The sequence below is a fragment of the Bactrocera oleae genome, chromosome 4 (genome assembly GCF_042242935.1).
Source record: "Bactrocera oleae isolate idBacOlea1 chromosome 4, idBacOlea1, whole genome shotgun sequence".
In the NCBI taxonomy this organism is placed as follows: Eukaryota; Metazoa; Arthropoda; class Insecta; order Diptera; family Tephritidae; genus Bactrocera; species Bactrocera oleae.
Genome location: NC_091538.1, coordinates 68,206,820 through 68,234,424, shown reverse-complemented (window position 1 = coordinate 68,234,424; position 27,605 = coordinate 68,206,820). Strand labels below are relative to the sequence as shown.

The following is a 27,605-nucleotide window of genomic DNA, read 5'->3' as shown; positions in this document are numbered from 1 at the left end:
CGTGTAAACGTCAGTATATTATATAATATATATAGTCGTATGTGTGTCTATATATGTATATTCGTGTTTATATGTTATACAGATAAAACTTGCTATGGCTTATTGTCTGACACAGTGCACTGGTGGTTGCTTTTACAAGTATTGCTCAAAAATGTTTTAGAAACACACAATTTTATGATTTTTGAATAAAATATGAGTTTTAGAAATTATCTTCCTAAACCTCGGTAATTATTTTTTCAAAAGATGAAATAAAGATATGCTCACGTTCGCTAGATTGAAATTTTAAAATATTGAATTCTATTTTTTCGAAAGAATATTGTGAATATATTGTCAATGAAACAATGGACTATGAACTAATGGTCTACCACTTGACTACAGGACTTAGCAGAGTTAAAGAAAATGCATACGATTTTTTAGCGATATTTGATCAATTATATAAAAAAGATCAGCATGATTAGCTAAGTCGATTTAGACACGTCTATCTGTCTGTTCGTTTGTCTGTATATAGGAGAATTAGTCCCTCAGTTTTCGAGGTATTTATCTTTAATAATGCATACGTTCTTTTCTCCCCAAGAAGCTGCTCATTTGTCGGAACCAAAAATATCGGATCACTATAGCACATAGCTGTCATACAAACTGAACGATCAAAAGTATGGCCGTGTATGGAAAACATTTTTATTTGTCGAAATATTTTCACGACATTTTACATGGATTATAATCCAAGGCAATGCTATAATTTTCCAAATTTTTTTTTAGATCGGATTACTATAACATATAGCTACGATACAAACGGACCAACCAAATCTATCTCTTTATATGGAAAACATTTTTATTTGTCGAGATATCTTCAAGAAATTTAGCACGGATTATTGTCCTAGTCAAAAGTACAATCTCCGTAGATATTGTTAAGATTAAAACACTAAAGCATATATCTGCTAAGCAAACCGACCGATAAAACATGAAATTCTTGTATGGTAAAATTTTTGATTTGAAAAGATGTCTTCACGAAATTTGGCACTGATTATTATCTAAAGCCACGCTATAATCTTCGAACAAATTATTCAGATCGGACAACTGTAGTATTTAGCAGCCATACAAACTGAACGATAAAAAGTCAGATTAAGATCTTTTTATATTAATTTTAAATTTTTACGATTTACTTCAACGCACATTCTCTTTAATAATAGAGTGGTAGAAACCACTGTACCATATACGCAATAAAATACATGTAAAAATTGTGTGAATATAAATTATTATCTGTTCACGGGTCTACACACATACATGTGCACATTTTTAACTGTATATTTTCACACACACACAAAATTTTTATTCAATGCTCCCATTCATTCCTTGGGAAACGTCCGATAACTCAGCGCATGCGTCAAATATATTTATTTTATAAACGAGTGTGTAGTCTCCATGAAGCTTACAAATTCGCTGCAAATTCGGCGAACTAAAGCTTGCTAGTTTTCATTGTTTGAGGTACCTTTTCGAGCGTATCATCGATTTTCACAAGTAACCGGACAAAGTGTAATGGCATATTTCACTTGCAACGCTACAAATAAAGTGGGTCGTTAAGAAAAATCAGTGTAGACAACGGAAAAGATACACAAAAGTTGCGTATACGCATCGCTACCAGATACTGTTATAAAGTTGTTGAAAAGAAGCTGTTAATTTAGTTTTACAAACGCTTACATTGCACCGAACACATAGCGAGGGGAGGCATTGGAGGTGAGACGCACAAACCAACTCGCCACCAAAGCGAAATAGCAGAGAAGCGCAGCGAAAAACGAAACGAAGAAGCAAACACATACAACAAACGCACAATTTGCCGTATACGCCATATACGCTTGCTGCTCAGTGCCTCAGCAGCGAAACAGTCACAGTCAGCCACAGTGGCGAAACGAATTTTCCTTTAGTATCCTTACAGACGTGAAAAAAGCAGTAGTCAACGCAAAAAGTGGCAATAAACGAGCGTGCGGAGCCAAAGCAAAGTAGCTGAATCAAAGCATATACAGTGTTGTAGCAAAAATTTGTGCAAGCGCAAGTAAAACACTGTGAAAAAACGCGCAGCTTCTTTTAACATTAAGTGTAGGTGTGTGGAAAAAATTTTGAAATTTCCAAAATAAATTGCAAAAGTAGTTGAACAGGCCACAAAGCTTGCGAAATAGGTTGCTGCAGTGTAAGCGAAAAAAAAACTCAGACGCCAAACTCGCTTTCGACCACAAAGCGTCAAAAAATAAGTATACCAGCACAATTGTGTGTGTGTGTGTGTGCGCGTATGTGTATTTGTAGCAGCTGCCAATTACGAGCGACTAAACATTAAAACGCTAAAAGTTGATTACAAGTCTGTACATATGTGCATGTGTGTCGGTGTATGCATGTGTGTGTATGCGTTTCTTGGAATCGCAACAAATTGAATTCAATTGAGAACACTAATCGCGCAACGCCAGCTGCCACTTCTCAACCACAGCTAAAAGAAAAACCAAAAAGCAACAGCAACAGCAACAACAACCAACACGGGCACAAGCACCAGCGCCAGCTAGCAATTAGGCCAGCCTGAAAGCGCAGTAATAAAACTAAAAAGGTAACGCAAGTAAATAGTAAGCTTATAAATAAACACAGATCGTAGAGGCAGGTGCGATTTATTAGTGCAAAACACAGTGTTACAATGCAACAACACACACACACACATAAAAAGAGAAAGTAGTGTTGCAAATAGACAATTGGACTGGCAGACCGAGTGATGAATGGACGAATAGACAGTTCGAGGCAATATAAGTATAAACGTAATCATATGTAGACACAGACAGCTGAGTAGAGTAGAAATGCCAGCGCATGCAGAACACGCAAACATAACACATACACATACGCTCATACATACATATATATATATATAAATATTCGTTTAATTTTTTATAGATATAGAGAGTTATAATAGCTTATAATAGCTGCAGCTGCAGATACACACAAACACTCGCACTCATACTCATCTATGCCTATACCCAACCCAAATCCTGCGCGCTGTCCAGCCAGCCGCGCTGCGGCCAACCCATACACCTGCCAGGCTGCATAGCTGCCTGACTTCCTTTTCGCTATTTTTAGCTGAAGAAAAAAATTATCGATTTGTTTGTAAGCAAGTGGCTGCCATATCAAGTGTCTATGTACATGTGTGTGTGTATGTACATGGGTGTGCTGTTGGAGCGAAATCGCGCACACAAGAAGTAATAGTGAGACAGTAAAAAATGAAGATGTCTTGAAATCATTGTATATCGACAAAAAGTAATTTTCATATAAATAACGGTTTATAATTGTATGTGCATGTGCGCTAAGTACTGTACCGTATGTTTTGCGCGCAGCTGTGCGCTGCCTAGGCATTTGCGACGCATTTGTTTTATTTATAGCAATGCAACGCGGTTGAGTCAGTGCGGCTGACCAGACTAGATGAATTTCAGCGCAACATGCACACACATACATATACGCATATATGTGAAATTATAAAAGTTTTGCATTGGGCGCCTAGGAATATGCAATAAGAAAACGCAATGCAAAAGATTGCAAGTTAAAAGGCGTTAAAGTTTTGGAATGTTTTGAAGCAAAGATATCCCATAAGTACTGTTAACATTTGAGAAATAAATCTTAGGAGAATTTGCATGTTTGCATGGAAGTGTAGATAAATATAAGAGTTAATTTAATTTTATCATATAATTTGTATAACCTAAATTTACAAATTAATAATAGACACATTTTTCGTAAAAAAAATTAATTCTGTATCGAGAAAGTAATCTAAAAACAATAGTTTTCTGTTTCGTTATGTCCTTATAGCCATTTGGTTTGATTCTTTCAATTTTCCAAATTTAAACATTTAATTTTCAGTTTAGCTTAAAATGAAAAATAATTAAATTTGGATGATTAAGAAGTCATTAATACAATGTAAGATTTTGTCATAATAGCTGCGGCACATTTAGTTGTTGAGGTTATGTTCGCTGTGCGCTTGTTCAACAACTTAAATATTTCAACCATTTCAAGGTCAGTGAATTAAAGGATATGATTTGCAACGCAAGAATCACACCTTTAAATACTGTTAGTGAAAATTTATTAAACTATATTCATAAGGCACCATAGAGTTTAGGTCGCAGGCAACCCTAAACATATTTCTATATATACTTGTACTCGAAATAAAATTCTGACGATCAGTTTCTTTAGCCACGTATATACAGATAAGACGGTACTATACTAGTATATTTTGATATTTATTGTTGTTTCTGAATTCCGAAATTTTAAAATAAAAATTTTTCGAAATCGGATTATAACTTTTCAAGCCGCCACATACCGAATAGTGGACCGTAGACAGTGGCAGAGATTTTACTGAAAATATAAATCAATTTGTGAGATAAAATTAAGCTAAATTTTAGTATTGGATATATACTATATCCTCTGATCAAATTTGACTCGGACTGCAAAAAACAAATTGTTTTTAAAGTAGACTCCCCAAACACTCAGATAACGATTCCGTAGCCGTGATGCCATTGGAAACACAAAATTTCAAGCAAACTCAAGTCGTGAAAAAGCAGTTGGTAAACACACACTAATTGACATATAGAGATCCAACTTTACACGAACATAAAAAAATGATACCAATCTAAAATTAGAAAAAGTTGTATCGATTCGAATTGCGTGGGCGGTTTAAATAAACCTGTTGGGTTAAATTTGATCAGATGCTACATTATTTACCGAATAATAAATTTGTACATTATGCATAAAAGAACTTACCTTAAACCGAACCAATGATTATATATTCACTTAAAAGCTACTCTCGTTTTTATAAAAAAAAATTATTGCAAAATTTTAAAACAATTTATTTTGAAACCTTTCATACAGATATTTAGAGTTATGTAAAAAAATTTACAAATTATGTCTGAATATATATAGTATACTACTACTAAGGTAAAGGCACTCGTGCAAACACCAACGAGTTTTATTCACGCCACTTTTGTTCGCCAATTCCTAACTCAATTTCCCATTCACCCACTCATTCATCATCGCATCAATGACACTTTTGCACTTTTGGCATTTGTTTTGTTAGTAAGTAGTAAGGTGTTTCATATTCTTATTTCAGTTGACTGAATTCGCACCTCCATGTGGCATACGCAAGCAACCCATAACCCATAAGCGCCTGAAAGCATTCAACACTTTTTCGTACTTTGTCACTTTGCTTGCAAACACGCTCGCATCAGCGTCATCAGAATCGTCATTAAAAGCCGTGAGCGTGCATAAATTTACGCTTCCATAAACATATACAAATATATGAATACATAAATAAATATATAATACAATACATTAGCAGACACTTAGCATACATACGCTTAAGCAAGACTGCGCTAAGGTGATAAAGACTACACTCCGCAAGTCAAACACGCTCAGCTTTTGCATAAACAACTTAAGCGCTAGAAGCAGCTTGAACTTTATTTTTTCGCCCAATTTGCTTCAGCGGCCTCAAAATACACATACAAACGAATGTAAGTAGTGCGCCAAGCAAGTGCTAACTAGCCATTTGTACTAAATATTATGTATTGTAATAATGTTAACTAAATATTAATTAATACAAAACACACATTTATTTATTTGTACTTAAGTGTTATTATACCCTCATTAGCGTATTTTAAGTTTGCCACGAAATTTGTAACATTTATATAAATGTTCAGCGTAATGAGCAGAGTCGCCATGTCCGTCTGTCTGTCTGTACGTCTGTATATACGCTAACTAGTCTCTCAGCTTTTGATATATCGATGTAAAATTTCACACAGCTACTCATTTTGACGGAATCGTCAATATCGCATATAGTTGCCATATGAAATGAACGATCAAAATCAAGACCTCAAAACCAAGTTATTGTATGGAAAACTTTTTTATTTGTTGAGATATTTTCACCAAATTTGGCATGAATTATTGTTCAAAGAAACGCCACAATCACTGATCAAATTGTTCAGATCGGGTCACTATAGCATATATGTAGCTGTCATACAAACTAACCGATCAAACTCAAGTTCTTGTAATGCAATTTTTGTTTTTTTTGAGGGGTATTATAGCTTCGGTGCAGCCGAAGCTAACGTTTTATTTTGTTTTCACTTTATTTGTCAATTAAAGCAGTTAAACAAATACAAACACACCCACATAGTTGGTTGAGTATTTTTCGCCGCAATTTTAATTCAAATCTATTTACTCATAACGCTTCCTATACAGTTATTTCTTATACGTGGTTTTTGGCACTAATGCTACGAACAGTTTCTTGTGTATGTGTGCAAGTATTTGTGTGTACTATTACAAGTTGTTTGGTTATGAATTGGTGTATTTTCATGATATTAATGAGCCTGGTGCGCGCCGTATTGTCATTACATTTGTGTCGCTTGACTGGAAAATGAGCGAGCGTCATAGAAACCATTAACATTTGCTGCGCATGTGTTGGTGTGCGTGTGTGTTTAATGAAGCTGAAGCCCTTCTGGTAAAGCGCCTGCAGGGCAAATAATTAGCCGCTGAATAGTAAATTACATGTCACACATACATACCAACACATGCTTATGTGTATGTGACACCATCTAACATTTATCTTCAGCTAATTGATTTCGCTTAATTGGTGCAAGGCAAATAAAGCGGCGAGCACAAGCGCAGAAAGCCACAACTCAGCTACGTTGAGTATTCTTAAACTGCATGACTCTGAGTCTGAAGGGAAGTTCAAACAGAATTTTCTAAATACTAAATTAAATGCTCTTCTACTAATAACGACTTCCTTTTCGGTTGTGTGGATTAACAATATTGCATAAGAGTTCCACTCTCTGTTGATGAGAAGCTTTGATTGTGTATTGTATTCCACAAAATTTAGATTATTCCCACGAATCACATCACAACCGCTCCTATTTGACCGTATTTTATACCACCGATCGCTGCTTTCTCGGTTTTCTAACTCTGATTGCATAGACAATTTTCGCATTTTTAATTATTCTTAGAATACCGAGTAATTTTGGGCAAACACATCAGCTTTTAAGAATAGTTTATTATGTATTTTTACTCGCAATCTTTTTAATAAATGTATGTAGTTATTCATGCTAAGCTTTTCGTAAGTACCTTGAATTTCATTATATATTCAATTTATGAGAATACTTACTACTACTACTTTATACCTATATTGCTAAACAAAAACTGTCATACAGATATATTCCTGAGAGTTATATTACTTTAGGATTGCATAAAAAATCATATTAATTTTGAGTGAGTATGGCTTGATGGCTTGAACTGAACACTGTCGCGCCCAGTTGTCCTGTTTTCTCAATATTTTACTGGAGTACTTTAACTTCCTTCTTTTATTAGTTGCACAGCTTTCGGATATTGACTTAAAATATCTAATATGTACATATGATATAAGATATTACTTTAATGTTGTCATGTCCAGATTCTCCTTCATTAATTTTTAGGAAATATTATAATTATCGTATAAATACAGAATGAATATACATACATATGTGTTCAACTTTTTACAGTTTTTTTACTACCTTAGACTTACATTAGTTTGGAGCCACAAAGCATACAGTGTCTCGATGGTCATCGCCATTATTAATGGCGTAATTCTCAAATTCGTTCTAAAATGTGTAAATCTTTCTCAAAATTAATTCTCAGTAAAGTCATAAAATGGATGTTAGTCAACGCAGTTGCTAACTGAACATAGATAAGGCGCTTTAATATCAGTGAGAAAACATGTAGTTGCAAATATGACCTGTGAAATGCAACGAACTATTAAATGGTACGCAAAAAATACAATGGAGTCGAAAAAATACGTCCAAATTGATCGAAAGCAAGCCGGCAATAATCGTTTACATGACTTACAGTGGTGTGTTTAACCAAATATTTTTTTTAAAGAATCAAATTATTCCCCATTGAATTAATTTCTGACAAATCTCGGGACAAAAATCAGCTTCCGTTGACTATATTCGCTCGACTTGGCTCTCTGTGAAACTCGAATATCGCTCCAGAGAATGTCTTAAAGTCAATTAAGGCAATAATGAAGGCTACGCGAAGCCTATAATAAATTGCTCGGGAGTTATTATGTGTCAAATACCAGACTCTTAATCATATACTGTCTAGTCAACAGTCTTCAGATATATTGCTTTGAGCTAATTGGGTTTTTAAATTAGCTATTTTGAGTTCACTTCTCTAACTCTTAAGGAGAAATGAAGATGGAGCTATACTTACGTAGATGGAGCTACACCAACTGAGATTTTCGAAAATAATGGTAGTTTTTTCCAAGTACTAAATTTCTAGCAGTTCTGTAGGACACTGCTCTCACAGATAGGGTAAATTTTAATTCATTTATTAACCTCACTTAACTTCTACTCAAACTTTGCATCTAAGATATAATTACAAAGCAATAATTACAATTTAGATACACATTTTATCATGCTAATCAGAACAGTTACTTCCAATAAGTTTGTCCGTCAAATAAAAATCAACTCATGACTCGCTCTCTTAATTAGTCCGTTCGTTACTTTGACAGATGAAAGAGCGCAGTGAAATGTCAACTTCCCTCATCAACGGCATTTGTCTTCGAACAATGACACTTCTGGGTATTAATTAACCCCTGTGCTTAAGTATTAATGTATATAGAAATATGCGTAACCCAGATAACGGCATATGTTCACGAATATATACATATGTATTTGCAACTCTGCAGAAAGTACCGCATTGACAATTATACAACCAAAATATCACGAAAATCCCGCAAACACCACAACGAGCAGCAAGAAATTTATCTCCTGAGCTGAAAAGCAGTAACCACAAACAGGTGAAATAGTTAAGATACAGTACTAGGGGAGCTGAGGGTGGAGTTGCTGTATTTTTTGAAACCGTAAACAGATATATACATACATTCATATACACATACTATATATTATATATATAGATATATACCGTATCTGAAAACAGTGATATCGAGTTGATAACACAAAATTAAAAGATTCTCACAAATTCGCTCAGTATATATTATATATACATACATATACAAATATTTGTAAGTAAACCGTTGCTCGGTTAACTGTTCACTGTTCACGAGAGGAAAATGGAACGACAAATTGTCACATACCAAAAAGCAGGACTGTCACAATAACAGCAACGTGCGTTAAAACAACAATAAATTAGCACGCCAACAGCAACAGCAGCAACAACAAAGGCGCATACATAGCTGTAGAGCACACTTAATGTGACAGTGACAACAGTAAAATCCCCAAATTGCGCCGTCAAAGCACAGACACACGCTTATACAATGCAGTTATGTATGTATATATGTATGTATGTGTTAGAGCGAGCTGAGCTGCATACATAACTGCTGACGCAACATTAAGCGAAACTGTGCGCTGCCAGTGGAAAGAGTTTCGAGTTGAGGTAGGAGGACACGAGTTTCAATACAGAAAAGTGGAAAATACAACAATGAAACAACAAGAATGAAAGGAGAAAAGCTACAGAGGGGGAAAGTTAACAAAACCTATAGTAAATTAAACAAACTCGAGAAAACAGCTGCAAAGTGTTGTTGGAAATTAACAAACACATAACGAGATACAGATATTTTCAGATATTAAGTATAGTAAAAAAGACTTCTCTGTAGGAAATATTAGGTCTAGCGAAAAGAAATCCAATAAATTTCTCAATACATGGCTTAAGTAATTTGTATCTCGCGTTATATAAATGCAATAGAGTTGCACAATATGGCATTCAAAAGACAATATTTCATACTAAAATTTTTTAAATAGTTTTGTGATAACTGGACTCAATATTGTTTAGAGACGCGGCACCAAAAAACAGTACAAAAAAATAAAAGCGAAAACGCAATCCAAAAAGCTGAAAATGTAAACGGTGTTTACGGTCCTAATACTGTAGGTGTCAATCATGTGTCGTCGATTTCATTGCAGTAATTTTGATGTCAAAGATGCATAGCGCTCTGGAAAATCAATTGGGTAAAATATCAATAAAACAATGAAAATCCTCGAGGCTGACATGACGATCGGCGCTGACTCGATTGCCAGTGAGCTAAACATGGCACAAAAGAACATTTGGCGCCACTTATATAAGGGTGGATATAAAAAGAAGCGCCATGTATGGGTGACACGCGAGTTAACACAAAAGACCTGATAGTCCGAATTTCCATCCGCATATCGCTGCTGAATTGCAATCCATTTCTGAAAAGGGTGATGAAAAGTGGCTCACACACGACAATCGAGGTGAGTTTGCGTCAAAAAATGCATAAATATATAAATGTGTAAATATATAGTCGGCCTAAGGAAACAGCCCAAATAAGACAGTAGTTTGGAAATATCTCCACTTTCGTCCAATGCTTGCGGTAGAGGAACATATTCAGATTCATCTCCAAATAGTTTGTAGTAGAGGAGACAGCTTTAAGATTGTAGTAGTCTGAGCTCTTGAGTTTTGCAGCTTACTGGTGTACTAATATTTTGTTCCTAGGATATGACAGGGGTTCCCAAACTATTAGAACTAATTAAATCTGTTTAAATGTTCAATTAATTCTTCGAACTTCAGAGCGCCTGTTAGAAAGAAACTAATATCAAAAATCTAATTCATTTGATCATTGCCTGACATTAATCTAAGTAGATCGTGTGACAATTTCAAGTCGATCGGTCCAGCCATTTCGAAGAAAGTTTCCTCACCGTATCTGAAAACAGTGATATCGAGTTGATGACACAAAATTAAAAAAAATTCTCACAAATTCGCTCATATCTCCGAAACTATTGGCCGGATCAACTTAAATTTCGGAGAATATTTCTCCTCTTTTACAACAAAGTGTAAGTTCGATATCTTGTGGATGCCGGTGTTCTGTGATATATCGTCAGTGAAATATTATTGCTTTTGTATAGATATTTGTGATATATGTATGTATATGTTTGTCCCTTCGTAAAGTATAAATAAGAAGGTAAAAATTTGGTAGTCGGTCATAATAAAAATATCTGCTCTCATACACATTCTTACATATTTGTATGTATATAAAGACAATAGCAGAAATTAGGCAATCGATATTTTCTGCGAATTTCTAAGGCATATAATAATTGCTCGCCTAAAAAGACAAAAACAATATAAGCAAACCAGCGATCATCTAAGTCTAGGGCCACATAGCAGCACGTTGATTGTATTGTGCTGTCTGGGACTTTCTTGTTGTTAGCTAATAGCGTGTAATCATTTTATAGATTTTACTCAAACCCTACATTGACTCAGCCTGGTGATATGCACATGACTGGTTATCCTTTATGACAGCTCAGTTGACATAAAAAAAACACAGAGCAGGGTCAATATAAATTAAGAATAACGGAATTTGATTAATCACTCCATTTACCGTTTTCTTTTATACACAAAATTACATAAATTGAAATTTAAAACCACACTCTTGTGTGATCTCCGCTCGTTTTCCTCTCGCTCGTCTTGCTCCACTTGATGCCATCATGACAGTTTTTAATACTTTTGTGTGTTTATCAATTTCGATTATGTTGTTTTTGGGGATAATTTGTCATCGCTTATCTTGTTTGTATAAATCACAATCCATGAGGTCAGTTACAAAAATAATCGCATTTGAAAGCAGCACAAAAAGTTGATATGTAAAATTGTATGCATAACTGTTTGTGGCGTTGTGGATATGTACGAGTATTTGAAGTGGCTTGTATTGTTGTTTTTATCTGATATCCTTTGAGTCCAGTCATGTATGCCCTGAGCAAACAATTTTGGTTGCATTATTTTGATTTCTTCCTTTTGACGGCTGTCGGAATGCCACTAATTGGAATTTCTAGTTTTATATTATATATAATATTTGAAGGAAGTGGTTAATAAGACTACTCTGATTTGGTTTTGAGTAAAAGAAATACTTTTATGAGCAAAGTTCTGCTGGTTAACGTAAAAGTATGTTGGGTTTTAAAATTGAGAAATGTTTATATGCTGAAAGTTTTAATGAAACCCTTCCTCTAAGCAGAGAATTGCTATAGTAAAGTTAAAACGTCGTCGTAGTTTTCAAAATCTTCAATATATATTTTGAAGTCCTCATAATATACAAAAATATACTCGTATATTGGTGAGGGTTGAGTACTTGGCTACGTCATTTGGGTTAAAGGTTGTAATCTCGGCTATGTCAAAGGGTATGGTAATATAAACTGTCACTCATACGTCATTACTGAGAAGGCAATTTTAAATATATTTTTGACTTAATTGTAAAGATTTTATTTCGTAATATTTTTTGGTGGATCAGTGTCTGTATTTAAATCATCTCAACTTGGATTTACAGCTTTCTTTTCTTTATGACGATAATAAATTTGCAAATATTAAAACTTTTAGCAGTCGGATAGGTTGAGTACTTGGCAACGGCATTTAAGCTGTGGGTTTGAAACCTGACTGTATCAAAATGGATAATAATCTACACTATCGTTTTTAAAAGTCATTTTTGACACTGCAACTTTAAGTTTTATTTCCCTTGTTTTGAAATTATGTTAACAAAAAAAAATAACAGTAAAAAATTCCGACCATTAAATTCTGGCTTAAAATTAACCAAATGAATATTTTCACATTTGAAGTATACGAATGGGTTGAGTACTTGGCTGTATCAAAATGGAAAAGAGTATAAACCAACATTTTTGAACGTCTTCTGAGAGACCAATAATGAAATTAATTTTTTTTTCTTCTTTATTTATTTTAATAAAAGATCAACAATCAACAATTTGATATAAGAAATAATACTATTTTTCTTTCTCTAAAGAAGTTTGGTAAAACAAAAACTTGGCTATCAAATAATATATTCAAATATTTTGAAATTATATGTTCTCCTTATAACCTGTATATTATAACCCATGTACATAAAGAGGGCATGCCTGTTGATTACTGCTAACCACAGTTACTGGTTTTCAAAGCCAACACAAGGACATCTATCGGGATTATTATTCATACAATTACTTCTTGGCAATTCAACCAAGCGACATTGCACACACAAATAAATAGTTGCAATTTCTTCTACTTAGCAGCCGCCTAAGTACTCTTTTATTTGCATACAAACATCTGAGTACATAAGTGTATGTGAAGCTGCTTGTGGCAGAAATGAGAATTGGGTCAGTTAGTTGGTAGCTTATGAACTTAAGCCATATGAACTGCTCATATTTCCAAAGCCACTACGCATTGTCAAGGCATTCTGAAATGTGAATAAAGAAACACGAGCAGCGTTTGGTTGTCAGCGTTTATAATAGCTTACATATCCCTATATGTATGTGTGCGCATTTGTGTATTAACGGCTGAGCTTCTGCATGCAAATGTCTGTTTTATTTGATGTTTTATGCTTATTACGCTCGTGCGTATAATTTTTCGCTTGAAGCTTTGTGGAAGAAACAATAATTCCTAATTTATTGCGAAACGCCGTTGGGTGCTCTTTGGATTGTATTGCGTACGGCGCTGCGTATACGCAACAAAAATTTCTATCGATGCTTTGGAGGCTGTTTTTTCTTGAATATGTGGGTTATTTATATTATACTCTTTTGCGCTATAAGATCTAAATTGACATTAACTCTTTACAAACTCATTACGTGCAAGCAAATAATTCATTGCAAAAGCCGTTAAAAGTCCTTTGGTAAATATTTAAACTATCTTTAAATAAAATGCTTAAGATGATATTGAAAGTTTTGAGCGAATTTGAAAACGAAATTCCATTCACAAACTCGTTTGATGCAACTAAATAAATCTAATTACATTTGAAACAGTTCAAGTGTGCTTGGAAAGTTAAAATATCAGTAAACCAAAAGATCACACGTGCCGAGAGGCTGGCTGAAACTCATGTGTAAGCAGATACATACAAACCTACACTCGTGTCTGTATGTGCTTGAACGAATGCATGCATGAACGTGCGTTCTTGCACATCTCGCTTCTGTTGCGTGTATCTTCGAATGAACTAAAGGAAAAAGTTTTTGCAAGCGCACACATACATACACATTTGTTATGCAAAATCGAGACGCCTACATGTTTCTTCTTATATAAGAGACGTGCTATGAGACGCGCTTCCTTGTATACAAATGTACGAGCGTTCTTGCTATAAGTAATCACATATGTACATGCGTGTGTGTATGAGTGTTCTTCACTTTGCCGAGAGTCAACCCAAATAACGCTTCCCTGCTTGCTGCAAGCGACGCTGATGACATCAACCGAATACATGAGCATTCAGCAAAAGCGCAAACACACACACGTAAATGAATTTGCATTTGCCTTTATTTATTTTTGGTCGCTCATTGCCTGCGCCTGTGTGTATGCTACACTATGCCATGTATATGTGTGTGTTTGCTGCCGCCATCAAAGCCAGTGCAATAATGCCACACCACGAAGTAACAAATAAACAACAACAACAAAACCGACGAATGCGTGCTGGTTGCGCTGCCGTGAGGTGCAGAGGTGGAATAATGACCGGAAACAAGTGGGCATCCAGGCTATGACAGGCGGATGAAGTGGGTCGTGGCATGAATGCATTTCAAGTGATATTTCGCATTACTTTTGTCAGATGTGTATCACCACTACGAAAGGTGCACGTTAAGAATTCATTAAAATTTGCGGTAGGACTTTGGTAGTGTATAGAAGGCCATGTGTACCATATATTATATGTATATATTTTCGGAAAAATATTTAGTTTTAGGTGATTTTTGCTGTACTGCGCTTTTACCTCAGAAAATAAGAGAAAGGATAAGAAAGTGCTTTTTCGATTTATTTAATTCTTTAATATAAAAAATTCATTACTTTTAAATTCTTAGTTGCTATCTAATATCGACATGCGTATCAGAGCTTTCGAAAGTGAGTTTAGACTTTTTTTATTATTACTCTGTACTCCTTAGTAGAATCTAAAGTTGAACTATTAGATATAGAGTCAGAGTGATACACCAAACAACTTTGAGATATCTTTGAAATTTTACAAAGTCGAGACGTGGCCAAGGTATTCAATTTATTTTTCCCAGATAAGATAAGACAATTCAATGCTATATATTTTATATTTTTTCGTTACACAACAAATACATCAAATTTGACCCAGTTAGAAAAAATACCTACAATTTCATGTATCTTAATAAAAATTGGTTTGATCGCCTTCAAAATATGCTCTTTAGCCAATTTGAGTACGCTTAATCCAATATACAAGCTCTGAGCTTCGGCGGGGAAGTCCTTGAATGTCTTCAGCGAATTTTGGTTTTTTCGGATTCAGCTCATTTTTGGAGCGCCATTCGCCAGATTGTTAGACAGTTTCGACAACATATTAATAAATGCGTTTGACGAAGGTGTGATCTTCAGCTACTTTGGCAAGCATCTCGTTTGCGACCTTTACACGTTTTCGCAAAAGATTCAGGTCATCACCATTCATATCCAAAAAATTAACGAATACGTTATGGTTCGATTCATAAGAGATGTTGAGATTCTATGCTATCTTTCAGATGATTTTCGAGTACTTTTTCTTTACCTTTTTTCGACGTTATCGTCCGAGTCAAATTTGAAAAAAAAAATTATTTCAGATTTTTTTTTTTTAAATTTTAAGACGAGGCGTCCCTTAATTGTCTTTTACATTACAACAAAAAAATATGTATTTTGAAGAGTCTCTCCTAGCATGTCTTCAACTCTCAATATAGCATATAAACTCCTACATATTTCATCATGTCAAAAATTTAAAAATCAAATATACTTATAATAAAATAATTAAATACCATATTTGGTATAACTGTTAAGTTACTAACATCAAACATTGCGCAATTTCTTTACTGCTGTTCAGAATTTTCCTCAATTCCATTTTTCCAAGTATTTTTAGCTGTCAGTATTTACTTATCCTGCATTTGATTTTTGCTCCCATGGATAGAGTTATTTTTCTTTGCTTATGTAATTTCCTCTTAAATTCTCGTTAGTGTTGTGGATATCAAGAAAAATGCTGGTAGCTAAACTGTAGTTTCTGAGAAAAAAAAACATAACTGCCATGCAAAACTACCTAACTTGTTGTTGTTTTTATTTTGCTTCTAAATATTTTTCATAATGCTGATAACAGGAAAGCTCTTCAGTCTTCTGGAAAAATGTGTAAGCGTATTTTATATTAAGGTGTGCTTACATTTTTCAAAAGTTCATTTATTGAGAAGCATAAAACTGAAGGTTGAAAAGTAATATAATCGTTTTCTTTTTGGGACATGGATTCGCTGATATACAACAGTCATATTGATAGCCTGAATAGGGTATATTAAGTTCGCCACGAAGTTTGTAACACCCAGAAGGAAACAACGGATTCCCTATAAAGTAACTATAATAAATGATCAGCGTGACAAGCTGTGTTCGTCTCTTTGTATATACGCGAATAGTGCGGTTAGTCATGTAGCCATCGTCTTGAAAGATTTGGAATATTATTTTCATAATACTTACATGCTTCATGCTGGAGGCACTGAACTGAGCACCCCTTATGTATGAACATATAGAGAAACCAATTTAATGTAAACTGCGCAGGAAGCAAAAAGCAGAAGCAGGAAATTCGATACATTTCAGTGGGATAGCAACGAGTGGTGGTCCAAATAGCCGCATTTCTGTGGTCAGTAGTGTTAGCATGAATGTGTGTTTTTAGAAAAAGAAAACAAGAGAGAAAAAATTATCAAGCGACTTGGAATGACATCAGCTGCTGGAGAGCAAAAAAGTTGTGAAAAGATAAACTTAGAGTAATGATGAGTGAAGAAAATGTGGTGATATCGAGCTAAATAGGGGATGAAAGTGAAGCATGAAAAGTAAGCAGACACTTTCAAGGACTCTTCAGGACACCAGCAGTAAAGTAATTTGTGTAAAAACTCAATCTTGCAGAACAGCGACAAGCAAAGAAGGGCCTGGTAAAAATGATATAAGCATCAAGTTGAAATTTTAGTGCCTGAAAGGCGCACAATTAATCTCGATGATGCGCTGGCAAAGGTCGCGTACAATGGCAGTGACCCATAGTTAGAGCCACCCGCCTACGATACGAAAAACGCTTAGACATTTCTGGCGTATTAAGTGCGCGGAAGATGTCCTCAAGGTGGTGGCAATTCTGGCATAAACAAAAGCGAGAATATCTCAGAAGTACGCAGACAGCCGGGCGCACAGTTAAGCATAACGCTACAATATATATACATGAAGTCACATGTACACACACTCACATTTAATAACATCCTTGAGCTGTTGCTTTGGAAGCGGAGGCCAAGCATGTGATGCGAATGGTGTTGGTCATGGCGTATGAGCAACATTGTATGCCTTGTTGGTAAGCAAATCAAGGGCGGTGTGAATGACGCGATTTGTCGACATTGTGACCTTCGTTCATTACACTTTTCGTGCTACCACAACCACAAGTTATGAAATGGACTTTGATACAAGAGAAAAAAAAGAAATAAAGTTTTCTGCCGCCAGCAATTTGTCAAGCGCTACCTACACGCTTCACTTCGTTTCGAACTTCGTAGGAGTAGAGATTAAAAAAATAAAAAATCGAGTAGTGAAAGAAAAGAGTTACCCACGCAAAGCCATGTAGTACACATTTCTACATTAATACGCGTGGTATATACCGTACACACCAAGCGATTGCTTGCTTTTCCGGGAAATGAACAAGAAAAAATAAACAAAACGGTACATTGCTGCACAACGTTGACTATTTGTTCTTCGTGTTTGCTCAACATTCCTCCGATTGGCTTTATTTTCTCGGCTGCGCCTTGATGCGCATTTGCAATGTTCTTCGATGTTCTTCGGCGGCACGGGGGCGTATGAGCAACAAATTTTCATTGTGTACGCATAACAATGGACTAATGCATTTCTTGACTCACTGCGCTGCACAAGCACACAAACACACTCTCTTACTTACGAAATTCGGTAAAACAAAATGTAAGCATTCGCAGCTGGTCTCGTAAATCGTTTAAGTGTTGTGCCTGTTTTGTTAGCCTGCGTGTGTGTGTGTGCTTAACTTTGCATTAGGTTTCAGCGTAGTTGACTGTGGGGAAATGAATTTATTTCTTGCGTGAGATCATCTGCTGAAAGTGTTGGCGTAAAAACTCATACCAAATATTTTTACGAGCAAATGGAAGTGAATTTAATTGAATTGAAATGAATCGAAGCAGAGAAGCTTATCTACTCGCAGAGGTTATTATCCGTTATGCATAAATTTTGCGGCAGTGATTCCCTTCAAACTCATGATATTGGAATACCTAAGATTTGGGAACTACTTTTATTTATTTATGTATTGAGTGAAGCTCGTTCTTATCTTCACCTAGTCCTCATATTCCAAAATATAATAAGTTTCTATCGCCCTGTGGGCTTAAAAGTTTATTTCTTAGGCAATTAGTGAGGTATATTACTGAAAGCTAATAACATCTACAAGTATAACTCCAGATAATAACCAATTGACGCATATATTATACATAGTGCAAGTGTTTTAGAGTAAAGCTACTCGGTGTTAAATTTCCATAAGAATTGAAGTTTTAAGTTCGGCTGGAAATTATTTTAACATTATAATAAAGGAGTCTTTAGTCTATTGCATTAGGTTTCACCAACTGAGCACTGAAATTGTTAACATCAGAATATAATATAATCACTTCTAAATTATGTTCTGCTTTAAACATTTTTCTAATATAAGTTCTAAGTGAATTTTTAATACCCTCCCAAGTTTTGCCTTTCACTTTTAAAAGTTTACTTTCTTTCGTTACCGTCTAACCTCTTTAGCTGCGGTTAACTAAACTTGTGCGCAATGCCACACTTGAAGCCAGAAAACAGGAAATTTTAAGTGTAGTATATCTGCTTTACCAACCGTTAACCAGTGTAACTGTAAACATATATGCTTAAGCCAAAGTATGCGGTGAATTGAGCGCACGAGACTACTTAATCCACTTGCAAGGCATACTTGAAAATATATAAACAGGAAATATGTAGATAAAAATATTTTGAGATCGTAGTGTGTGTGAGATAATATAAAAGTAAAGTGTGTGGTAGCATAGCTTAGGTTAAGATTATCATAAAGCTGGTATTTTTTTGGTTGATACTAGTCCACATTAGTGCTATCAAATTTTTTATAAGGCTAAAAAATTAACGTCAAAAAAACAAGTGGAGCTCCTTTTGGGAAAACTGAATATAATTGTATATTTATATCTTTAACAGGGTATAAGTTAAGTTTGTTACGAAGATTGTAGCATCCAGAAGGAAGTGTTCCTATAACGTAAAAAACGGAAAAAGGAAAACGGAAAAGTATATGTATAAATTATCAGCGTGACAGGCTGAGAAGGCGTCTTAATCCTTCAGTTTTTGAGATAACGATCTCAAATTTTGTACACGTTTTTTACTTTCTAAGAAGCTAGTCATTTGTTGTAATCGATGATATTAGATTACTATAGCATATAATTGCCATACAAACTGAACTATCAAAATGATGTTCTTGTATGGAAAAGTCAAGCAAATTATTCAGATCGGATCATAATAGCATATAGCTGCCATACAAACTAAACGATCAAAAACAAGTTACAAATCTTTTTATACCATCTTATGCTATACGAAATGTAGCTGTGAAGGGTATAATAGTTTCGGTGCAGCCAAATTTAACGTTGTATGGGTTTTTAAGACATTCAGCTTGATTTGAAAGATTTTCGAACCCAAATATTTTAATCTTAATTAACATGTAACGCCGAGAATTGTCGAGCAAGCATGATTTTTAAACTGGAAATTTTTAAAATTTTAGAATTGTTAGATTGCTAGTAATTAAGAGTAATATCTGATCAATTTCTTGTGTGTGGTATTGAATGTTGGAGTTAAATAGTGCAAAAGACTTTAGACCAGACGTCAATGTATAAATAGTCCACGAATCCGCGAAGAAGGAGGTAGAGTTTCTAATTCACTTCATGCACTTTACGTCTCATTTGCAGCAATTTTCAGTCCGCTATACAATTTCTAGTTAATAATGAGACGCAGTTCCCCAGCAACTGGTATAAATTTAAGTATTTACCTATACACATACATATCTATATATATGTATTCAATGCCTTAGTATGCATTTGCAAGACGGAAAGCAAGCAACAGGTTTACACATAGAGGCCACAGATAATCAAGCGTAAGCCTACACTTTGCTATATTCGAGCGGTTGAGGGTATGAGAAATGCAATTTACTTATATACTTAACTAATACATAAGGAAGTAGGTAAGTAAACGCTTAAGAGCAGGCATACTTGTGGCAACTTAGAAATGCGTACAGGAATGTTTAATGAACGAATATTGGTGTAAGTGTCTGTGTGTGTGTGGGTGATACGACATTTATACGACGTTTATCCTTGACACATATACATATATGTAGATGGGTATGTAAGCCACTAAAATATTAAAACAAATGAGGAGTAATTGTGTTTGTACTAGAGTGTGCCTCAGAGCAAGTGAGAAAGTTCATTTAGAGCGAAAGCTACTGTAACAAAATCCATAATCTTTCTATTCTATTCTACTTTTTTAGGGCATGCTAAATAATTATATGTTTTCTTTATTATACTTTTCCCCTTATTATTTCTAATTAATAATTAATTTCTTTTGGCAAAAAAATATTAATTTTTCGAACATCCTACTTGCAGATGGCTGGTGGTGGGGACCCCAAGTGGCAGAAGGATGCAGCCGATCAAAATTTCGACTATATGTTCAAATTGCTTATAATCGGCAACTCAAGTGTGGGCAAGACAAGTTTCCTTTTTCGTTATGCCGATGACAGTTTCACCTCAGCTTTTGTATCGACGGTCGGCATCGATTTCAAAGTGAAAACCGTGTTTCGACATGACAAACGCGTTAAGCTGCAGATCTGGGTGAGTAGCAAAGCAAAGAAGGCAAAGGAAAGACGGGAGAAGAAGTAGAATAAGTGTGGCAAAAGTAGAAGTCATATAAGAAGAAGGTGCATAAAAAGAAGTAGAAGCAAAGAATGAGAAATGTTTCTTAAATTGCAAGTAGGAAAGGGTAAGAAACGAAGTGTAGACGGGGCATGCACGTGATTAATTGTGAAAATACGAGCGTAAATAATTTAAAAACTCTCCCTTTCTCTGTAGCGAATGAAAAATGAGTCTCTACAAAGCTACATTTTTTATTAATTGAAAATTTTGTTTTTGTTTGTGTTGTGAACATTTTTATTAATGGACACTGGCAGCGAGAAAATATCACAAAGAACTAACCATTATGCATGAATAAGTTTTATATTCTACACGCAGCTGTATAGATAAAGACAGGGGTACAGAAAAAATATAAATATGCATCAAGTTGCTTAGCCACGGACCTCTTTGTAATCAACTATTTCCATTTAATGGCATATCATTTATGACCGTGACCAGTTACGCAGCGACTTAATATAGACACCAGAGTAGTTTCACTAGGGGGGGTTATGCTGATAATATTTGATGTCATTAAAAAATACGTTTTTTAAAGGAACTTTGCTGAAAGAAATCAATGCAATTAAGAAAAGATGCCTAGTGAGAGACAGTGCTCCAATGAAAAATTTGGTTGACTACCTATTTTAAAAATTTAAGAAAGGGAAGAAATATTTAAAAAGTATACAGTACAAAGCAATTTCATAAACAAAAAACAAAAAACGTTAACTTCGGCTGATACCCTTCATGACAAAATTGTATGGCAGCTATATGCTATAGTCACTTGATCTGAACAATTTATTTAGATTTTGTACCGTTGTCTTAGACAATAATACATGCCAAATTTCGTGAAGATATCTAGACAAAAAAAGAAAATTTCGTCCATTTTGTATGGCAGCTATATGCTATAGCGATGATATATGTATGCTACACCATTTTCTATTTTAATTTTGCAATCGTTTGGATTAAAATTTCATATCAAAGGCATCTGGCAAGGTTCTCATGCAATAACTGCCTTAATAACTCTTTAAATATTTATATTATAAGCTTCAATTACCCTGCAGAGAAATGCACTGGCACGAAACCATTTCTTTTGCTAATACTAGTTAGCATTCTTTCTCTTTTCCACAAGAGTCGTTAGCGAGTTTAACATTGCAATACACCAGAAAGTGTCAACTGAAACCTTCTGTATACACTTTACATAGTTCGAACTAGTACGAAGAGAAAAAACTTTCAGCCATTGATTAATGAACACGAAATTGTAGTAAATCAGTTTATGTGAGCCGTTTTAGCAAATAATGGAGCGTTCGATTCATATACAACTCTCTAAAAATTACGGCCAAGTAGTGGCAGGTAAGCAGTAGTGACACTGTCTTTTAATGTTGATTACATTATATTCCCGCAAGGATATTTATTCACTTTGGTTAGCAACTCTCTATGAGCCGCTAAAATTTGCATACAGAAATGAGTATGTACTTAGAGCTTTGTAAGGATGTGCTTATAGCCTCCGTGGTTGCGGTCGCACTCAGTTAACCTTGTCCTATTGACTTTTACTTATCAGTTACTGTACACTCCGCGCCACCGCAGCATTTACATACGTTCAAGTGGAAAGAAAAGAAAATGGAAAATGAAAATAAATACCCACACTCATAGTTAATGCAGAATATTAACTGTGTGTAATTTTCACTTGTGATTGTAGTTGTGCTTGGCTTTGTACACACATACATACTTTTAATCATATAACAACAGGTGGGTGGTAACATAACTCACACATACAACCAATCTTTTTATAAATAACCACTTTTGTTATCTTTCTTTTGTATAATATAATATATCCTAAATGCCTTTCAATTTGAAGATATTAGAAGTGCATAGGTGTTTGTAACTGTTTTGTTGCTACATGTCTATTATCTCTTAACTCTATTATTGGCAATAAAATGCACGGATGATTATTATATATGACCGTTATCTAGTATCTGAGCTAGTGTGCATTCGCAGTTTTTTCATCTTTATCAATGCACAGTTTTTTATGGTTATATAATAATAACAACAATAACAACCAAAACTGTAATACGCTTCTCAGGTGCATTTCGTAGAGCATAAAAGGATTGATGAATTTGTATATGCTATAGTGGTCCGATATGAACATTAGAATCGGATTAAATAAAAAAGTTTTCCATGCCAGAACTTCATGTGGATCGGTCAGTTTGTAATGCAGCTTTTTTGTATAGTAGTTTGTTCTCACCGATTAAGTCCGAGATTCATAGAGTGCCCAAGTTTAGTGTTATACCGCGGAAAATCGTAAGAGTTATCTCAGTACTCTGACCAAATACGCTCCTATTGATGTAAATTCAAACCAAAATCGTATGACTTACAGTGCATCTTCTTTGTTAACCCTTGGGGAAATCTTTTATAATTCCTCATATTCATCGGCCTTTGTTACTACTAATACAAGCTAAACAAGCTCCTACAAATGCTAAATACTAACTTACGCTCTTAGTAAACTTGCCTGAATTTGAAATTGAAGAAAATCGGACCATAATTTTACCTATACTATATAGAATCAATAAACGATTATTCTGATAATTATGAATTATGATAGAAATCTCGAAATATTAAAAAAAAAACATAATTATAATTCCTTTAACGGGAGATACTCAAACCTGTCCCAACTTATTCCTCCTTTCGTCTGCAGTGAATTTTTGATCCGTTAAACTAATTCCTATCAGTTCCGTCAAAACTTCATCTAATCTAATCTCAAAATTCGTCTCTACCCCAACTATGCTGTCACCAATTAATTGAAAATCATTAGCGTTCCATTACCCACATAAATATTGAGTGAAATTTACCCACACAACTCTATAGAAATTTTTTTACCCTCCGCTGGTGACTATAAAAACTGCAACTTGCCGCCAATAAAAGTGTTAATGCACAGAAATTTATTGAGATGCAATTAAATTTATTGTTAGACGCTCAACGGTACTAATTTTCTCCTACTTTTACTTGCTCTCTCTCTTTAACAGGATACAGCGGGCCAAGAACGCTACAGAACAATAACCACGGCATATTATCGTGGCGCCATGGGTTTCATTCTGATGTACGATGTCACAAATGAGGAGAGTTTCAATTCCGTACAAGATTGGTAAGTAATTGAAGTGCAGGGTGAAACAATAGAGAAGATGGCTGTTTAAGTAGAAAAATTGGAAATTTAAAATGTCGTTTTGGGAAAATGACATAAATTGTTCTGAAAGTAACTAAACCTTACTCGTATATAAAAAAAATTTAAGATTATAACTCACCTACATACTAAAATGTAGGTGTTGAAGTGGGAAACTTTTTAGTGATCTGTGATTTTAAGTTCTGATATCTGAAGTTTAGAAATATTTTGTACAACGAATTCTTTGCTTCAAGACCAAAATCTTTTTGTTAGTAGCTTCAGTGAATTACGGTAAGGTAATTATGATCAAAGCTAATTGAGACCTACACCAATATGCCTACCTTTAGTAGAGAATCTTGGCCTGATTATTACAGCGGAAGTTATAACTGTACTATGGCGACTACTATAAAGCTCCATCTAAAACATAGTTACCCTGATTGTCAAAAAACATTTTCGTAAACTTTTGAAGAAATTGTGCGAGAGACTCCTTAGTTTCTTCAGGTAGCAGGTCACAATCTATTAATAGAGCAATATGTGGAACAAATATTTATTTCTTTTTTTTTTATTAATTTTTTATTTAATAGAGTACAGTGATTTATTTATTTTTTTGAAGTAATTATAATTTTTCACTCTCTCTCTCTCTCTCTCTCTCTCCTCCACTTTTTTCGCTAATAGGGTGACTCAAATTAAGACATATTCATGGGATAACGCACAAGTGATACTTGTCGGCAACAAATGCGACATGGAAGATCAACGAGTGATCTCATTCGAGAGAGGCCGACAGTTGGCCGATCAGCTGGGTGTGGAGTTCTTCGAAACTTCAGCCAAAGAGAATGTGAATGTGAAGGTAAGTAAATTATAATTAAAGCAAGAAATTGAATTATTTAAATTTGGCAAATATTTATTACAGGCTGTCTTCGAACGACTGGTGGATATAATTTGCGACAAAATGTCAGAGAGTTTAGACTCGGATCCGACGTTAGTGGGCGCTGGGCAAAAGGGACAACGACTGACAGATCAACCTCAAGGCACGCCCAATGCGAATTGTAATTGTTAAACACAAACATACACATATACACATACATACTTAAACACATACATAGACATATATATACATAAATAGACACATGTAGACACAAATATACTTAAATAAATAAATAAATGTAAAACTATATTAACTAAGTGATGCAGTAACATACATTAAAGGAGTAATGCTGTTGACTTATGTTATCAGATTTTTGTTGTCTCAGTTTTTAGTGTTTTTGAAGAAGACGCAGAAGAATAGATGTAATTAAAGCGTGTTGCATGTAAATGTGCTGAGGCAAAAAGTAAGAAATTATTATGAAAAAGCCGTTTATGCTGTTGAAAATCTAATAATTTGTGCAAAAAATATTGTGAAAAAAGGCGCAACAATAATGAAAACCAAGAAGGTTACCAGATATACAATATTTACAAGCCTACAAACGAAACATTACGAAGGTAATGGCTAATAATTTATAAATAAAAATAAAAAGTAAAGGAAAAATTAATTTAAAAAAAATTAAATTTAAAATAATAATAATTAAAAAAATTAATGACATTAATAATATTAATGAAATTAAAAAAATTAAAAAAAAAAAATTATGAAATTAACTAACAAATTGTATTGGATATAATGTGCAACTTATATGCGAATTAATTTGAAATGTTGAAATACATATGTACTCGTAGTGGTGCCGCCGCAGAAGATCGTTATTTGTGTATGTTTCCATGAATATTATATGACTAGAATGTATTTAACAGTAATGTAATTACACTTAATAGCACACACACACACACACACAAACAAATATACTAACATGTATAAAAATGTTGAAATTATGCGCATGTGTGTGTAGGTGCAGCAAATTTTGGTGAAATTCAGTAAAATATTAAATAAAATATAAATTGTAATTTCAGCTAAAATTCGCGAAAAACAACCTGACTATGTAAAGGCGTTTATAAATTACAACAAATACAACAATTACTAAAATATTATTACCATAAAAATTACAGTTACGCTGTTAAAAGGCTATCTACAAAAGCAAAATAAAAATACAACTATAAGAAAATTCTGAACTTGTACAACAATAACACAAAAGAAGCTACACTTTTTACAAAAAAAAAAAAATAAAAAAATAAAAATAAAATATAATAAAAGTAATATCATTGAAAAAAAGATTTAAATAATTTAGTTGTAATTTGTTTATATTGTTAAAGACAAGCATACACAAACAACAACATTACACCAAACAAATACTTAGACTTACACAACCAAACAAACACACATCACCACACTGATCTACCCACACAAACTGCATAGCTGAATGAGCAGTCACTATGTAACTAAAAGTATTAGCCGCAAATGACACTTTTTTACTAAAAACTAAATAAATACAATACAAGTAAAATAAAATTACTGAGTCGAACAGCTAAGCAACATAACTCGCAGCGTTCAATAAACAAGCATTGTAATTATATACATATGTTTTTAACAAAAATGAAGTATTGAAATGGTTCAAAGGTATTATTTCATTGTTGCCATGTGTTAGTAACTAAAATAGCATACTTTCAGTCTGCAAAGCAAAAAAAAAAATCATTAGCAGCTGAAAAATGTATGTAAACAAATAGAAATAGTCAACAAAAAAATTTACATTTCAATGGAGAATTCATTTTGCTTAAACGCAATTGGCTGCCTTGAAGCTCTAACATACAGAAATTTGCTGAAAATACCCACTTATATATGTAATCGATAGCAGAAATGAAAATCTCATACTCAAAAATGCAGTATTTACTAGGCAATTAATTCAAATATATAAAAATTAAATTCCAAACACACACACATACACGTTTACATTTACATAATACATACATATAAACATACGCTTAACTTATTATCATTGCATGTTTTATTGTAGTAAATATATATATGATCATAATAAACAAAAATAAATTCAAAAGAAAACAAAAAAAAAAACAAAACATATATATAAATGAAATTATTATGACTATTGAAGAAATACAGTTATGATATGTCAGAAAAAACAAGATAAAAGTTGCGTTATCATTTTCTAAGCGCGATGTATGCCTAGTCGTAAGTACCGTAAGTACGAAATGGCTTTACAGTGCTGCCATATCTAAACTCGCACCATAAATTGTCATGAAATGCAAACAAGTTTCTGTAGTAAAAAATGCAAAATGTATATGCGTAAAAAAAACGAATGTACCCACATGTATAGACCAGGGTATACATCGGAATAAAAATATAATATAATATATTAAAAATGAAACAAATAAATAATTTACGTGCGATCTGTGGTCGGGAAGAGGAAAAGGGGTATGGTTGAATTTTTAAGGGTCAAAAACGATTTTCGGCAGAACTATGAAACCGATACAAAAAATGTATACGACAAAGTGGTCTTTGCTGTATTTTCCTTACTTACCAAAGAAGTTTATATATTTTTTATAAGAATAATAATATAATATAAGAAAGTAGAGATTTAAATGAATAAAAAACCTACCGACCT

At 34.0% G+C, this 27,605-nt stretch overlaps 1 protein-coding gene across 2 annotated transcripts; it reads left to right on the top strand.

Moving 5' to 3' along the window:
* The first annotated feature begins 1,477 nt into the window (after positions 1-1,477).
* On the top strand, positions 1,478-26,478 carry Rab3 (RAS oncogene family member Rab3). Of its 2 annotated transcripts, XM_036370134.2 has the most exons (6): positions 1,478-2,587; positions 5,120-5,519; positions 20,628-20,852; positions 23,927-24,045; positions 24,736-24,907; positions 24,971-26,478. In XM_036370134.2, the coding sequence occupies exons 3-6, from the start codon at positions 20,628-20,630 to the stop codon at positions 25,115-25,117; spliced, it is 663 nt and encodes a 220-aa protein (XP_036226027.1). In that variant the 5' UTR covers positions 1,478-2,587; positions 5,120-5,519; the 3' UTR covers positions 25,118-26,478. The 2 variants fall into 2 exon arrangements, with proteins under 2 accessions (XP_036226027.1, XP_014086127.1); XM_014230652.3 differs by lacking the exon at positions 5,120-5,519.
* The last annotated feature ends 1,127 nt before the right edge of the window (positions 26,479-27,605 follow it).

What these genes read in the sequence shown, in the direction of transcription:
- Rab3 (XM_014230652.3), top strand. Translation starts at nt 20,628, where the DNA reads ATGGCTGGTGGTGGGGACCCCAAGTGGCAGAAGGATGCAGCCGATCAA. An exon ending in GCGTTAAGCTGCAGATCTGG is followed by an intron (nt 20,853 to 23,926) that starts GTGAGTAGCAAA and finishes TCTCTTTAACAG; the next exon opens with GATACAGCGGGCCAAGAACG. An exon ending in AAGAGAATGTGAATGTGAAG is followed by an intron (nt 24,908 to 24,970) that starts GTAAGTAAATTA and finishes TATTTATTACAG; the next exon opens with GCTGTCTTCGAACGACTGGT.